Source organism: Musca vetustissima, unplaced genomic scaffold (assembly GCF_032173495.1).
Source record: "Musca vetustissima isolate MV318-11 ecotype Yass unplaced genomic scaffold, APGP_CSIRO_Mvet_v1 utg17624, whole genome shotgun sequence".
NCBI classification, from domain to species: Eukaryota; Metazoa; Arthropoda; class Insecta; order Diptera; family Muscidae; genus Musca; species Musca vetustissima.
In genome coordinates this window covers 129436-146095 of record NW_026876306.1, presented here as the reverse complement: position 1 = coordinate 146095, position 16660 = coordinate 129436, and the positions used below count along the sequence as shown (strand labels likewise).

Here is a 16660-nt window from a genome sequence, read left to right as displayed (position 1 = left end):
CCCGTTCGAAATATTTAAAAACGTAATATATAAAAAAACGTAATTCTAGTCTCAATTTGATATGTTGTGCAAATTTTCGTGTCAATCGGACAAACATTAGTAGTTTAGTGCACCATTTATCTAAAATTGGACGAAATCATGTATAGCTATATCTAAATCTGAACTGATTTTCACGAAGCTTAGCACAGATCAGTCTAGGCCGAATTTAGTACGCTGTGCCAAATTTTACAAATTTATAGGAACTTTGGTGCACCATTTACCTTAAATCGGACGAAAATATATATGGGAGATATATGTAAATCTGAACCGGTTTTCACGAAACTTGGCACACATCTTTCTACGCTTAATTCACTACGCTGTGCCAAATTTTGTGCAAATCGAATAATGTGTAGCGACTTTGGAGCACCATTTACCTTAAATCGGACGAAAAATATATGTGGGAGCTATATCTAAATCTGAATCGATTTTTCCCAATTTCAATAGGATTCGTCCTTGGGCCAACTAAGTGACCTATGCCACTTTTTATCCAATTCGGATCATAAATGCGACTTGTACTTTGTTTACAATTTAACATGGACAGACAGATGGACGGACATGCATAAATCGACTTAGAAAGTGATTCTATGCATATTCTCAAAAGGAACCATGTATCTATCTCGATTCCTTTTGCCTGCCAAAAACATATGCACAAAGACATAATACCCTGTACCACAGTGTGGTGAAGGGTATAAAAATCCACGTCTGGTGTTAGTTTATAAAAAATAATATGTTAAAAATCCACGCCTTGTGTTGGTCCTTAAAAAATATTATGTTAAAAATCCACGCCTTGTGTTGGTCCTTAAAAAATATTATGTTAAAAATCCACGTCTGGTGTTGGTTCTTAAAAACTATTATGTTAAAAATCCACGTCTTGTGTTAGTCCTTAAAAAAGATTATGTTAAAAATCCACGCCTTGTGTTGGTCCTTAAAAAAATATTTTTTTAAAAATCCACGCCTTTTGTTGGTCTTTATTTTTTAAATCTACGCATTTTTTTGGTCCTTGAAAAATATATATTTTTAAATCCACACCTTAAATCATCGTTTAAAATTGTCCTCAAAAGCTATTGTTTAAAGTCCGCAGAGAACCTTTCAACAATTAATTTGGTCCCAAAATGACAACTAATTTAAAATGTTTCAAATTTAAAGTTAATTTAAGATATTTTATGGAGCAGGAGCGTCGCTATAAATTATTTCCATGGGGCGTTAATATTGCTATGGGGGATTCTTGAGCATTCAAACCCCAAAAGTAATTTTTGTGGGTTACAAAAAACAGTTCGGTAATGACTGTCTCTTCCCCTGTTTTTCAGTCCCTTGTTACGCCCCTGTTTGAGGATATCAATTTAAATAAAATGATGTTTAAAATTAATTGTATTATTGTAAACATGAAATTTATATATTTTCTAAGAATAACAAAGTCGCGTACATACACACACACATACAATGGATAATTTAAACAACAGGAGCAGTAACACAAACACACACATACACATTTGTACACTTTGATATTGGAGATATAGAAAAATCCAATCACACGCTTATGAATGACGAAAATACAAATGAAATTAAATTTACAAATAAAAATGGATTATAAAATGAAATGATTTAAGTGCGGGAAGCTTAAAAAAATTGTTTTGAAATTTTATACAAAAGCATTTGGCATAAACAAATTAATTTTTAATTGTTAAATATTTTTTGTTTATTTATATTAAATTCTACTAACTAATACTACATTAACTACTATAGGTATTTTTTTAATTTTTTCTACAACAAAATTTTGTGCTTGCAAAAATTTAAACCAACAACAATTGAAAGCTATGGCTACAATTTTTTCAATATAGATTGTGGTATCCTACCGTTTAGACTGGGCTGGGCATATTGTATGAAACCTTCGGAGATATAATGATGCTGACTGCTCGCTGTACTTGTACTGCAGCGTGGCATCATATTAATTGGTGCTATGCGGGCTCGTATTTCAGCAGCCCGGGATGTGCCCATGGCAGCCTCTTCGTCATTCAGTTCTTCTTCCTCGATGTACATGGATGGGACATCGCTGCGGGCGGGTCTGAAATATGAGAAACAAGAACATATTAAATAAGAATTTAAATTTAATGTTTAGAATTAAATATTGTGGAATTTAAAATTTATGTCAACAACCTGGTTTACACCATACCAACAATCACTGCAAATTGCCATTCCGAAAAATAAAAGTTAAACTGTCACTTCCACTTAAAGCACCCCCATCCATCAGCCAACCACCACAGTCATTTCAATTTCCATACATACAAATACATAAGTATGTGTGTGGCGATGTTGACAAAACAAATCATTAAAATTAATGCATACTTCACGGCGGTTTCTTTTTTCTTTGAAAAAATCTACTACTATTAACATTTCTTTTTTTTCTACGGAAATGAGTCACAAAAGTACAATAAACATAATCTGTTTTGAGGTTACACACACATACACTCATATCTATTGTATACATACGTATACAACACATGTCTCCCACATAATTTTCGTTCGCGCGTTCATTCCTCGTTCCGATTTTCTTTACCACAAATAAACCAGGGCAGACAGTGCTGTTGTTGTTGTTTGGAATCATTTTTATTTTGGGGAACAAAATGCGGGCACCACAATAATGGGCGGCCGCCTTTGTGGTTATATTTATATCAAGGAGTGTATCTGAACGTGGTTTTAACAAAAATAGGCATTAGACAAATAAACACTGGGAGAGATATTAGGGTGGATTTATAATAAATATTAGGATGGATTTTCAAAAGATGATTTTTCAGGCTCCATTAGAAGGCGTGGATTTTTCAGGCTCCATTAGAAGGTGTATGTTTTCAAAAGAAGGATTTTTCAGACTCCATTAGAAGGTGTGGATTGTTCAGGATACATTAGAAGGTGTGTGTTTTCAAAAGAAGGCGTGGATTTTTCAGGCTCCATTAAAAGGCGTGTATTTTCAGGCTTCATTAAAAGGCGTGGATTTTCAGGCTCCATTAGAAGGCGTGTATTTTCAGGCTTCATTAAAAGGCGTGGATTTTCAGGCTCCATTAGAAGGCGTGAATTTTTCAGGCTCCATTAGAAGGTGTATGTTTTCAAAAGAAGGCGTTAATTTTTTCAGGCTCCATTAAAAGGCGTGGATTTTTCAGGCTCCATTAGTAGGTGTATGTTTTCAAAAGAAGGAGTGGATTTTTTCAGGCTCCATTAAAAGGCGCGGATTTTTCAGGCTCCATTAAAAGGCGTGGATTTTCAGGCTCCATTAGAAGGCGTGGATTTCTTCAGGCTCCATTAAAAGGCGTGGATTTTTAGGTTCCATTAGAAGGCGTGGATTTTCAAGCTCCATTAAAAGGCGTGGACTTTCAGGCTCCATTAAAAGGCGTGGATTTTCAGGCTCCATTAAAAGGCGTGGACTTTCAGGCTCCATTAAAAGGCGTGGATTTTCAGGCTCCATTAAAAGGCGTGGATTTTCAGGCTCCATTAGAAGGTGTGGATTTTTCAGGCTCCATTAGAAGGCGTGGATTTTCAGGCTCCACTAGAAGGCGTGGATTTTTCAGGCTCCATTAGAAAGTGTATGTTTTCAAAAGAAGGCGTGGATTTTTTCAGGCTCCATTAAAAAGCGTGGAGTTTTTCAGGCTCCATTAAAAGGCGTGGATTTTCAAAAGAATGGCAGGCCCTAAAGTATGGTGGCTCCATGGCCCCATGTTCTTTGTGACGTCTTGGTTTTCAGCTCGCTTCTTAAGGTTTACTGGCCTGTCGGGCCATATAGGCTAATTTCAGCTAATCTAAATTGGTTATCTTCTGGTCGTCTATAGGGGTTCCTCTCCCTTAAGATCGTTTATAGATGCTGTCTCTGCCAGCCGAGGGTCAGTAGCCTTATAATAGTTATTTTTAGTCGCTCTATAGAGGCTATCTTTAGCGAGCCAAGAGGCCTTAATTAGTATTTATAGTAGTTTTTAATAGGGGCTATCCTCCATAAGGACAAAAGTAGGTCTTGTAGGTTAAATGTTTAAATCTCCACCCTAATATATTTGTTTTGATCATTTCGAAACAGTTCACATATCTCTCTTTGTGGTTCTTGCTTGGTTTATTATCTAAACGATTTTAGCGTCTGGCTTCGTGGGTGTCTATGTATTGTTAAATACGTCAAGTACATGACAGACAATTAGTAATGTCAGTGTAAATTAGATATTCTGATTCAAACGTACACATACATATCTAAATATATTTTTGCATGTTAGACATAATGATATCACTGTTGTGATGGCTTTCACATCGATGTGGTTTATTTTTTGTTTTTGGAATTTTCGAAGGTTTATTAAATTTTTTTGGCAAGAGAAAGTGGATTTCTTTTTCAAATCGTTGAATATTTCTTTGGGTATTTCGAAGGATCTGCAGGGCATCTATTGTTGTCTTATAATGTGTCAGAGTTAAAGTCCCAAATCTGAATTTGTGTAATTAAATTCCTTAGCTTTACACTATTTCCTGAATTTTCAATTCCCAAGTCATTTGCCTGAGTAAGGAAGTGGTGTCCTTCCCTAATAAATTCGCCTAATACATTCATCCTACACCACAACAACACCAACAATATTGAGTTTGATTGCTAATTACCAATAAACAATTTCATGGCGATACAGTTATCATCAACAACAGCAGGACAACCGAACCTACTAATTAATAACTCAAGTTATAGGCCAGCCATGTTATTGGTTAGCAAAAGAGCCCAGAGAGAGAATATCAATTCCGAACTGTTTACAAATAATGATAGCCAATTAGGAAAGTAGTTGAACCATAAAGCGAAAGTCCATAAAATTGGTTACATTCCCCCAGATAATTCATTGAAATGTCTTTAAGAGTGTCCTCCAAAGGATAGGGCATAAATATTTCTACGAATTATTATCATGACAAAATTGCTGCTGCTATATAAGTATACTATACATATTTGTACTGACACATGTGTGGTGGTTATGATGTATATGCACACACATATGAACACAGATATATATATATGTGTGTTCTTAGAAATATGGCTATAACGGAACTTGTGTGTGTTTGCTTTACCGGAAGCAATATTCATTTCGAACACAGTTGACAAAACAAAATCTTATCTTGGTGATGGGATTTTACTCCAAACAGTGATAATTGCCAACAAAAATAACGTGGAAAATGGGAAAACAAACAAATGATGATGCGCCCACACACACACACACACAAGCAACGGGGCTTACATGTGTCTCCTTAGCACCCACACACACTTCATCCGGACTTTCTTACACTAACACATGTGAATTATACATCATCCTCCAATTTATCCACTTTATAACACAAAAACAATATCCCCTATTGCCATTGGTAACCCTAACCGGAAAATCCAACAGATTAAAGACAATAGCAACAAAAATAGATCACAGAATGTGTATTTTTATATTTTCACACTCCTTTCATTTTTCCAAGAACAACAACACATCGAGTGGAAAAAATAACAACAGAACTCACACAATTCATTTAATTTGAAATTTAGATTGTGCCCAGCCGATAAGTAAATCCAATTAGCGATGACACACAAGAATAACAACAATAGCAACAACGACAACAACAATGGTCACACTCTACACCTTGAAAGAAAGGAGGCAGGGAATGCGTTCAAAGATGAAACAAAGCCATAAACAATAGCCATTGGTAGCTGACTGGCTAGCTAACTAACTGGCCTTGATTTAGTGCCTCCGATAAATTGAAACATCCTGTTTTCTGCAGATTCTGCTGTAAGAAAAACAACAAAAGCCGCCAACGGTGGTAATGGAAGTCATCGTTATTTATGGGTCATGCTGTGAATAATGTCATGGTATGCCACGCCACCAAGGCGATAGTTAATCAAATAACTGAACAAGATACAATTATTAGGTATTGGGATAGGAAATTGTCTGTTTGATGCTTTAGATGTGGTTTCTTTATTGGTGGTCAACAAAGACCTCAGAAATTACCAAATTTGTTCTATAGGAAAAATGGTAGCATACAATTTTTAATAAAAAAAAATCTTTTAAAAAAATCGATCGGAAAATGTTTGCATTCACTTTCTTTGAGAATATTGGCATCTAATGCATTCGTTTCTACGTCTTTAAAGGGTTTACATTTATATACAGTAAATCCGAAGACTTCGCTCCAAAAAAAAAAAAAAAAAAAAAAAAACAGTAAGGAAAGTAGTAAAGTCGGGCGGGGCCGACTATATGATACCCTTCACCACTTTGGGTATATTCAACAGATGAATGCTAACAGACATCGAATTCTGCAACCTATACTAAATTTTTCATTTGTTCAGATATAGGGTTGCTTCTTAGAATGGGACAAAATTACCTAAAATCGGGCGAAAAAATATGGAAGCTCTATCCAAATCTCCACCGATTTCAAAACTTTTCACATTTAAAAACTTTAGTTTGTTGTGCAAAATTTGTGTCAATTTTTTGTAAAATCGGATGAAAATATATATGTAGAAGCTATATCAAAATCTGAACCGATTTCAATGAGAATGGCAGAGGTTAACTTATATTAACTACAGTTTATTGTACAACTTTGTGTGGCAATCGGACAAAGTTTGGGTCTTTAGTGCACAATTTACATAAAATCGGAAGAAAAAATATATAGGAGCTATATATAAATCTGAACCGATTTTCAGGAAACTTTACACACATCACTCCAAACTCATTTCACTACACTATGCCAAATTTCGTGAAAATCGAAAGATATTAAGGGACTTTGGTGCACCATTTACATTAATTCGGACAAAAATATATATGGGAGCTATATCTAAATCTAGGCTTAATTCAGAATGCTATGCCAAATTTCGTGCAAATCGAAAGATATTTAGGGACTTTGGTACACAATTTACCTTAAATCGGACGAAGATATATATGGGAGCTATATCTAAATCTGAACATATTTTCACGAAGTTTAACACACATCGTTCTAGACTTAATTCAGTACGCTGTGCCAAATTTCGTGCAAATCGAAGGTTATATAGGGGCTATGGTGCACTATTTACCTATAATCGGACAAAAATATATACGGGATCTAAATCTGAACCGATTTTCACGAAGTTTAACACACATCGTTCTAGACTAAATTCAGAATGCTATGCCAAATTTCGTGGAAATCAAAGGATATATAGGGGCTTTGGTGCACTATTTACATAAAATCGGACGAAAATATATATGTGAGCTATATCTGAACCGATTTTCACGAAATTTAACACACATCGTTCTAGGATTAATTCAGAATGATATGCCAAATTTCATGGCAATCAAAGGATACATAGGGACTTCGGTGCACTATTTACCTAGAATCGGTTGAAAGTATATATGGGAGCTATATCTAAATCTGAACCAATTTTTCCCAATTTCAATAGGGTTCGTCCTTGGGCCAAGTAAGTGAACTGTGCCAAATTTCATCCAAATCGGAAAACAACTGCGACCTGTACTTTGTTAAAAAATACATGGACGGACGGACAGACGTACATACATAAATCGACTTAAAAAGTGATTCTATGCATGTTCTCTCTCATGTGTCTATCTCGTTTCCTTTTGCCTGTTACAAACATATGCACAGAGACATAATACCCTGTACCACAGTGTGGTGAAATATCACAAAAATATTCGTTACAAAATCCAAGACTGAAGATATTCTTGTTAAGGCCTTTATATAAGGCCTTAAGATACTGTCCAATAAATTCACGACCAAAACTATTCAAAATTCAGGGCTAAAACATATTCTTTGAATAATATACGCCTACAAATATTCTATTCTGTTTTGAAAAATGTTCTTAAATAAATCAAAGCCTCTTTTTGTGCCTGGAAAAATGTTCTTAACTAAATCGACACCTCTTTTTGTACCCTGGAAATATGTTCTTAAATAAATCGACGCCTATTTTTGTGCCCTGAAAATTGTTCTTAAATAAATCCACGCCTCTTCTTCCACCCTGAAAATATTTTTTAATAAATCCACGCTTCTTCTTCCATCCTGGAAATATCTTTTAAAATCTACGCTTTTTCTTCCACACTGAAAAAATGTTGTTAATAAATCCACGCCTCTTCCTTCGTCTAATTTTATTTTTTACTGAATTATTTCTACTGAATTCACTGTTATAAATTTAATGCGAATCGAATTTTGGAGTGTCTAGGAAAAACCCCAAATTATTAACCCCATGACCTACTTCGCTGTAATTTTCTAGTATTTATTTTTATGAAACTTTTAAATATAGTTTGTCTCAAGTTTGCTATTTCTGGTTGATTTTGAGCTTAAACAAGTTTTTATAACAACTTTTTTTTTGTTTCGCACACACAACTTAAAACCATGACAGCTCATTATGAAACCCAAAAACGAAATCTATTTACATAGCCAGCTACAGCAACAACAATAACCATTCATTCTACTTACAAGGAATATTTCATTCATTCCTTGGTCGTTCTGCCATTTGTCGTCGACGAGACAACAACAACAATAATAATAACGACAACATTAAAATGGCAATGGCACAAACACCACTAGCCAAGCAATGAGAATTGCAATTGTTACGACATTCATTTGCCTTGCCAACACTCTCCAAAGTCTCATAATTTTCAATCACCATAAAATGTAGTTGTTGCCAAGTCCGGTTTAGTTTAAAGTTATTGCCGCATAGCCGGGATCTAACCAAGCATCCCAACAGCCAGCCAGCCAACAGAGTAGCAGCATAACTTGAAGGCAAATTCTCCAGATAGCCAAAGAGACCCAGAGAAGTTCCCCCGCCTTTGGCTAATGTGACACAGTTAGTTGCCTGCGATGATGATGAAGACCAGAAGATGAGGGCACAGATTTAATGCTGTTGTTGAAACACGGATTTTAATATTTTCTAGCCTTGTTTTGCATGGGTGTGTGTAACTGTCTCTCTGTGTCAACGTGTGTAATAATGGTCTTGATCATGAAATTCACTACACTACTTGGCTCGGTCTGTTGCAAATAAAACTATTAACGTCTATTTATGGCCTTGTAGTTTACAACTGGCCTAGCATCGAATAAACGTTGCTGCTGTCGTCTGCAAATTTTGTTGTCATCGTTATTGGTCGGTGGGTAAGACAGACCTTACTTTCTCTCTAAACAAATTAAAAAGGAAGTTCCGAAAAAAAGTTTTTTTGTTGCTACTAAAAGTCCTTGTCTTTATTACCAGCACCGGCAGCACTGACAGAAGTAGCAACAAAAAATCACCCAACAAACACTAAAAAGGAAATGAATTAAAATAAAGGAAATTATGCCAAACACACACACACACACACACTTTTATACATACATTTATATTTTGTTTTTTTTTTATTATTTTTTTACAAATCTCCAAGTTTATTCCTGCCTCATAACAACTCTCATAAAACGTTTCCAGAGTGAACGGATAATAAACTTGTAATTAAGATGTACTTTATAACAACACAAAACGAAGAGGTGTTTCGTGTGTGTGTGAATAAAAAATAAAATACATTACAGCTGCTTTGATGGCTAGAAGAGAATATCCTTTGAAAAGTATAGCTTCTACATTACAAAGGTATTTATGGAAAAAGTAAGTGTGTCGGAAAGTGTTTTTTTAGAAGTAAATTGAAAAATTGCCTAGGTGTTTCATTTCCGTTTGCCGTGCCACAAACTTGTCAATTAGTTAGAAAGGAATTTAGATTTTTTTGAAAATACGTACACCTTTTTACAAATATCTTATTTTGAATTTTTAATTACCATTTTAAAAGAAAGTAGTTTTTTTTAATTCAAAGAAAAAAATATTCCTTAATAAAAATAAATAAAAATATACCTTAACCAGTAAGCGGAGCAGTATAGTCGGACGGGCCGACCATTCGATACCCTACACAACTTCCATGAAAATCTAAAATTCTGTGGTTCTATATTCTGAGATTGGGCAATATTTCGCGATATTTGCACACTTTTGACTGGCTAGAGGTCAGCAAATGTTAATAATAATCAGTACAGCCCCTTGTCCAGATCCTCTTCACCGTGGGTTGTGTTGTGATGTTCGGCTTTCGACAATATAATTGGTTTCAATTTAAAGGTAAACCACTCCTCTTGGATATACTATCAACTTCTCGGGTCTATGTTTTCAGTGGTAAATATATACCCTATAGAATACAAATTTTGTCATTTTTCACACAAAAGTCAGGGTTCATTATTATAAAAACAGACATGCTTATTCTTTGGCCCAATCCCCTTCTCCACGTAAAAATGTTTGGGCCATAATTGCGGCCTCTGGAGCAACCAGAAAACCCGACAAAAATTAAGTATTTGGTCCATTTCATCCCCTAAATATTAACCGATCTTTACCAAAAACAATAGGGACATTCATTGGGCCGAACCCTTCCTACATGCAAAATTTCGTGAAGATTGGTCCATAACTGTGGCCTGTATCGTGTTTACAAATTATAATGGACAGACGGACGGACGGACACACATGTCTAGATCGACTCAGCTAGTCGAAATATGACGATCGGTATACTTAAAGGTGGGTCTAGGACCAATATTTCGCGGCGTTACAAACTCTTGGGCTGTACAAATCTATTATTCCCTGACAACATAGTTGTGTAGGGTATAACAAAGCATAGGTCGCATTTATGATCCGAATCGGATGAAATTTGGCATAGGTCACTTATTTGGCCCAAGGACGAACCCTATTAAAATTGGAAAAAATCGGTTCAGAGTTAGATATAGCTACCATATATTTTCGTCCCATTTAATGTAAATGGTGCACCAAAGTCCCTATATATCTTTCGATTTGTACGAAATTCGGCACAGTATAATAAATTAGGTCTAGAATGATGTGTGCTAAGTTTCGTGAAAATCGGTTCAGATTTAAACATAGCTCCCATATATATTTTCGTCCGATTTGAGGTAAATGGTGCAAAAAAGCCCCTATATATCTTTCGATTTGTACGAAATTTGGCACAGCCTAATAAATTAGGTCTAGAATGATGTGTGCTAAGTTTTGTGAAAATCGGTTCATATTTATATATAGCTCCTATATATGTTTTCGTCCGATTTAAGATAAATATTTTTCGATTTGCACGAAATTTGGCACTGGGTATTGAATTAAGCCGAGAATGATGTGTACTACGCTTCGTGAAAATCGGTTCAGATTTAGATATAGTTCCCATATATATTTTCGTCCGATTTAAGGTAAATGGTTCACCAAAGTCCCTAAATATCTCTCGATTTGCACGAAATTTGGCACAGCATACTGAATTAAGCCTAGAATAATGTGTGTTAAGTTTCGTGAAAATCGGTCAACATTTAGATATAGCTCCCATATATATTTTCGTCCGATTTAATGTAAATGGTGCACCAAACTCCTAATGTTTGTCTGATTAACACGAAATTTGGCACAACGTATCGAATTGAGCAAGCAGATGAGACTGCTCTTGGGGTGTTTGAAAGAAAAATTCTCCGAAAGATCTACGGGCCAATCTGCGCCGACGGTGAATATCGGCGTCGAATGAACCACGAGCTTTACCATTTATACGCGGACATCGACATAGTCAGTCGTATTGAGCTGCAGCGACTACGGTGGCTAGGCCATGTTGTGCGGATGAATGAGAATGCCCCAGCTCAAAAGGCATATAAAAACGAGCCTACTGATGGTTACCGTAGAAGGGGAAGGCCACGAATTAGATGGAAAGATCAAGTAGAAAACAACATCCTGGAACGTTGTCTTCCAAATTGGTGGATTTGCGCACAAGACCGACGTGCTTGGAAATCTTTTTTAAGCTCGGCTTATGGAACAACCGTGCTGTAACAAGCCAGCTAAGTAAGTAGGTATCAAATTGAGACTTGAATGACGTTATTGGGTTCTGTTGAAATTGGTGCAGATGCAGCCCTAGCTTCCATATGTATTTCGAACGGGTTTCTGATTGAGTTTAATTTTTAATCAGTGCGGCGTACCGAATAGCATGTATATAAATTGTTTTCCATAAATTTGACCCATGCTACACAGACGACTCTAAATCTACCCGAATGAAATGAAATTAATCATAGGTTGCAGAAAGACATGAGTATGTTCCTTCGAGGGAACATTGACATACAATTGTAAGGATACATATGTACAATATACCCAAGTGGTGAAGGGTATCATATAGTCGGCCCAGCCCGACATTACTACTTTCCTTACTGGTCATATTTAATTATTTTCTTCTTGTAGCAAACCAGTTTAAAAGTTTCGATTTTAGGTATTGTGAATGTGCACTCCATCTATTCTCAGAATTTCACAAGAAAATATTTTAAATCATCTGTCATATTTATGCCATAAATTTGTTCAATACCATCTATCATGAACAACATCATGATGATAGATATCCCCCATAGAAGCAAATATTTGCAGACATATTTCCTAGAATGGTGTCTGCAAACAAATTGTTTCCAATTATCATTTTTGCCGATGACTTTAAATCTTGAAACAATAAAATAAATTTTTTGGAAATTCAATACCAGAGTTTAATAGCCTAGACAGACGACAGCCTTAATTTGCATTAACAGCCTTAATTCAAATTAACTTGTACATTATCCTCATTTTGATGTGTTGTTAATGCACAAAATCAAACTGAATTTATACTGAATTAAGCAATTTCAATATGGCAATGCTGTAGAAAATAAATTGATTGTTGTCAAATTTGTTTACGTTTACGAAAATAAAAATTAAAAATAAAGGCAAAATTCAACATTTCTTCAAATTTGGAGCTGTTTTATCTTCATTATAGCTGTTAGTTTTCCTTCCTGCCATGTATCAATTTCAAAAAGATGTAATCCTAAAAAATATTGTAAAGAAATGTCAATATTTTCTTCCTACACACAGACAAACAATAGTTTTGAAACAAAAAACTGGTTCATAAATGCAGAAACTCTCGTCTGTCAGGGGTAAATTTTAATTCAAATTAAGAACTTTTTAAAGCAAATAAGGCTGTCGTCTGTCTATGGTATAATGCCATTATACAATGAGCTAAAGTATGCATATATTTTTGTAAAATGTTAAATTTTGTTATTTTACTCGAATGCCTAGAGGTATCTGAACCATGAACACATAATCACACACCAAAATTCAAAAATAAATTCAATTGTTATTTTTTAGGGATAATTTAATTGAATTAATTGAATTAAAGCCAATTTTCAATAAAAGCTAATTTAAAATTTAATTTTTTTTATAGAAGAATTGTTTCCTCAATGGCTGAGGTTGTGTTTTTCTATTGAAAAGAAGTCAGACATCAGAAATTAAGGTGTTGAATCAAGCCTCCATACATGAGGTGTTTATTTTCTATAGATAACATCAGACGCCACCAACTAAAGTTTTTTTTCTATAGAAAAAAAAACCTCGGCTTTTTCAACAGATGGGGCGTATTTTCTATAAAGACAAGTATCGTCCTTTTTCCTTTAGAAAAAATCTGATCTCAAAAATCTGATTTTTTATATAAAAAATATTTCAGTTGTGCTCATGTCTTACTAAAAAATACAACTAATTATATTACCAAACAAAAACAACAACAACAGCAAAAACTTTTAACAACAACATGGAAAACCAATTGAACACTTGTTCATCACGTTGTTGCCATATTGTAATAGTAGTGGTAGAAATACCTAACTTATATATTCACATCACGAAACTATAGAGTGCGAGAGAGTGTGTGTGGGGGGAATATCTCTATGTTTTGTATTTGTTGTTGTTGCTGTTAACATCTCAGCTACATCTATTGAGTAATTAATTTAATTAAGCTCATCACATTCTCTGCCTGGCAAGGTATGAAATAGCAATAAATCAAAGAAAAAAAAACAGCAACAAAAAGTATGAGAAGTTAAACAATGAACTCTACAATCAATTTGCCAAGGATGGACTTTCTATGAAGAAGATATACGGACAGAGATGGACAGCTTGTGTATTTGGTTAGGGGTTGGTTATTAGTTCTATATAGGAAAGTTGGCTATTCCTAGTTCTTGGTATTGGGGTAGAGGGAAAGCCAACTATCTGTTATATATTTTTTTTCATTTTCCTCATGCTTCCTCCCATCCCATTACTTCATTAGTTACTCAATACATTGCATTAAGGTATTATATTAGAACAATAAATGGTTAAATTTAGTTTTAGTGGCTACCAATAAATCTTTTGGCGTTAGTTATATGTAATGAATCAATTGTTCAATATTAATTTTTAATGAGTGGTGGTACGCATAATTTATTCTTAGTTAATTGGGGTATATTTTTGTTGGATATTGAAAAACTATGGCTTCAATTTGGAAATGTATTTCTTGCAAAAAAATCACGTTTAGTCAGAATTTTTTGAAGTGAAATGATTGGATAAGAAAACATTTGTTATTTATACTTTATAGATATTTGAATGGTATACATGTAAAAAGTACCCTTCATATCCAAGGCATTCTGAAGACAAATAAACATATGAAGTCCATTAAAAACGCAATTGGCGGACACATATGTGTAGCTGTTATTACGGGTGTTGCTATATTAAATCTATATGATTTAAATTCATTTTTAATTTTTTAAAACAATTTTCGGAGCTCTAAATAAAATATAAGCAATGTTTCTATTTCGGCTTCCATAGGACCATTTTTTACACACCCAGAAGATTACATATATATTTTTCCAGGTATAAATACGGTCATAATAGTAATCGATTTTATATACATCTTTTCCAGGTCATAAGTGGGAATTTTTAATATGTTTTTAGTCTTTGTCGGGTAATAGGCTTTTTTTCATATTTTTTCCGGGAATGTTATTAAATTATTTTTTGAGGCATAATAACACCATATTTCAAACTTTAACTGTATACAAAACATTGAAGAGTTTGCCCATAAAAATCAAGGCCTTCATGATTTCGAATGATTTTTGAGGACTCTTCAATGGACAGAAAACATTTGAGATGAGCTGCTATAGAATTTTTGAATATTTTTCACAGGCCTAATAAAGGGGATTTTTATACCCTTCTAATACCCTGTACCACAGTGTGGTGTCTTTGTACATATGTTTGTTACAGGCAAAAATAACCGAGATAGACCCATGGTTCCTTCTGAGAATATGCATAGAATCACTTTCTGAGACGATTTATGCATGTAAACAAATATCAGGTCACATTTATGATCCGAATTGGATGAAATTTGGCACAGCTCATTTGTTTGGCCCAAGGACGAACCCTATTGAAATTGGGAAAAATCGGTTCAGATTTAGATATAGTTCCCATATATATTTTCGTCCGATTTAAGGTAAATGGTGTACCAAAGTCCTTATATATATTTCGATTTGCACGAAATTTGTCATAGTGTACTGAATTAAGTCTAGAATGACGTATGCTAAGTTTCGTGAAAATAGGTTCAGATTTAGATCTAGCTCTCATATATATTTTCGTCCGATTTTATGTAATTGGTGCACCAAAGTCCTTATATATCTTTCGATTTGCACGAATTTTGGTGTAGGGTACTGAATTAAGTCTAGAATGATGTCTCTGGCAAGTTTCCCTGAAATCGGTTCAGATGTAGATATATAACAAACACGCGACGTCTGTTAGGATACATATGTAGAATATACCCAAAGTGGTGAAGGGTATCATATAGTCGACCCAGTCCGACTTTACTACTTTCCTTACTGTTTTTAAAATATTTTCTAGATATGTCGGGGTTTTATGATTTATTCTCTCTATCCCTTTTTCGGTCTTCGTTAAGACTTTTCCCTGTGTACAAACCATTAAAGCATTCGCTTATAGATGGGGGAAGGTCTTTATATTTTGAATGATTTTTGAGGTTAGTTCAATAGACAGAAGACATTTCAGATATCTTCATAGAGAGAAGAATATCGAGGTACCGTAAATGTCGAGAAGGCACTTAAGATTCTTCCTGTAAATACAAGGTGGCATTCTTTCAATAGAATATCCTTTTAAAAGTCTCCTTTAAATTGAAGTCCTTCAATATGTAGACCTATATGTAGAAGAGCTGTAAGACAATCCTTAATAGACAGAAGGTCTTAAAAGGAGGTTATTAAGCGTTATTTTATAGAAGAAATACTATTGTAGTCCTTTCATATATAAAAGAGAATTCAAAGGACACCTGGGGGAAAAACTTTGATAGTCCATCTAAAGAGAGAAGTCACTCAAAATTTCTATTGTCTGCAAAAGGCTCATAAGATACCGACGTAGAAAATGTTAAAACGCTCCTTAACAAACCTTAAACACTTTGGAAGATAGGAGGCTATTTTATATTTTAAAGACCATAGATAAAACTTTCATATATAAAAGAGATTTCAATGGGACACTTATGCAGAATTCCTTTATGAGTTCGCCTATAAAAATATGTCATGTCTGCAGAAGGTCCTTAAGATTTCCAGTCTTATTTAGAGGGCTTCTATAGATAGAGGTAGCTTGCGATGACTTCGCTGAATAGATTATGTCTTAGGTCTTCAAAATATATAAGGTCTCAAAGTGGATTTTTATAATAGAAGGAAGAATTGCATAGATGGACATCATTTGAAGGAAATTTTACATATATAAATTTTATTAACGCCTGACCTTTCATAGGTATTCAATAGATATAAGGCATTTGAAGGTATTCTGCTATCTATAAAG

At 34.5% G+C, this 16660-nt stretch overlaps 1 protein-coding gene across 1 annotated transcript in view; it reads right to left on the bottom strand.

Annotated features, from left to right (window-relative positions):
- LOC133338837 (hemicentin-1) overlaps nt 1-16660 on the bottom strand; it is a gene marked incomplete at its 5' end in the record, with an annotated part of 155827 nt that overhangs the window by 13037 nt on the left and 126130 nt on the right. Inside the window, one exon of the mRNA XM_061546945.1 lies at nt 1893-2101. Within this exon, the coding sequence (XP_061402929.1) occupies nt 1893-2101 (209 nt within the window). The remainder of the gene's footprint in view (nt 1-1892; nt 2102-16660) is intronic.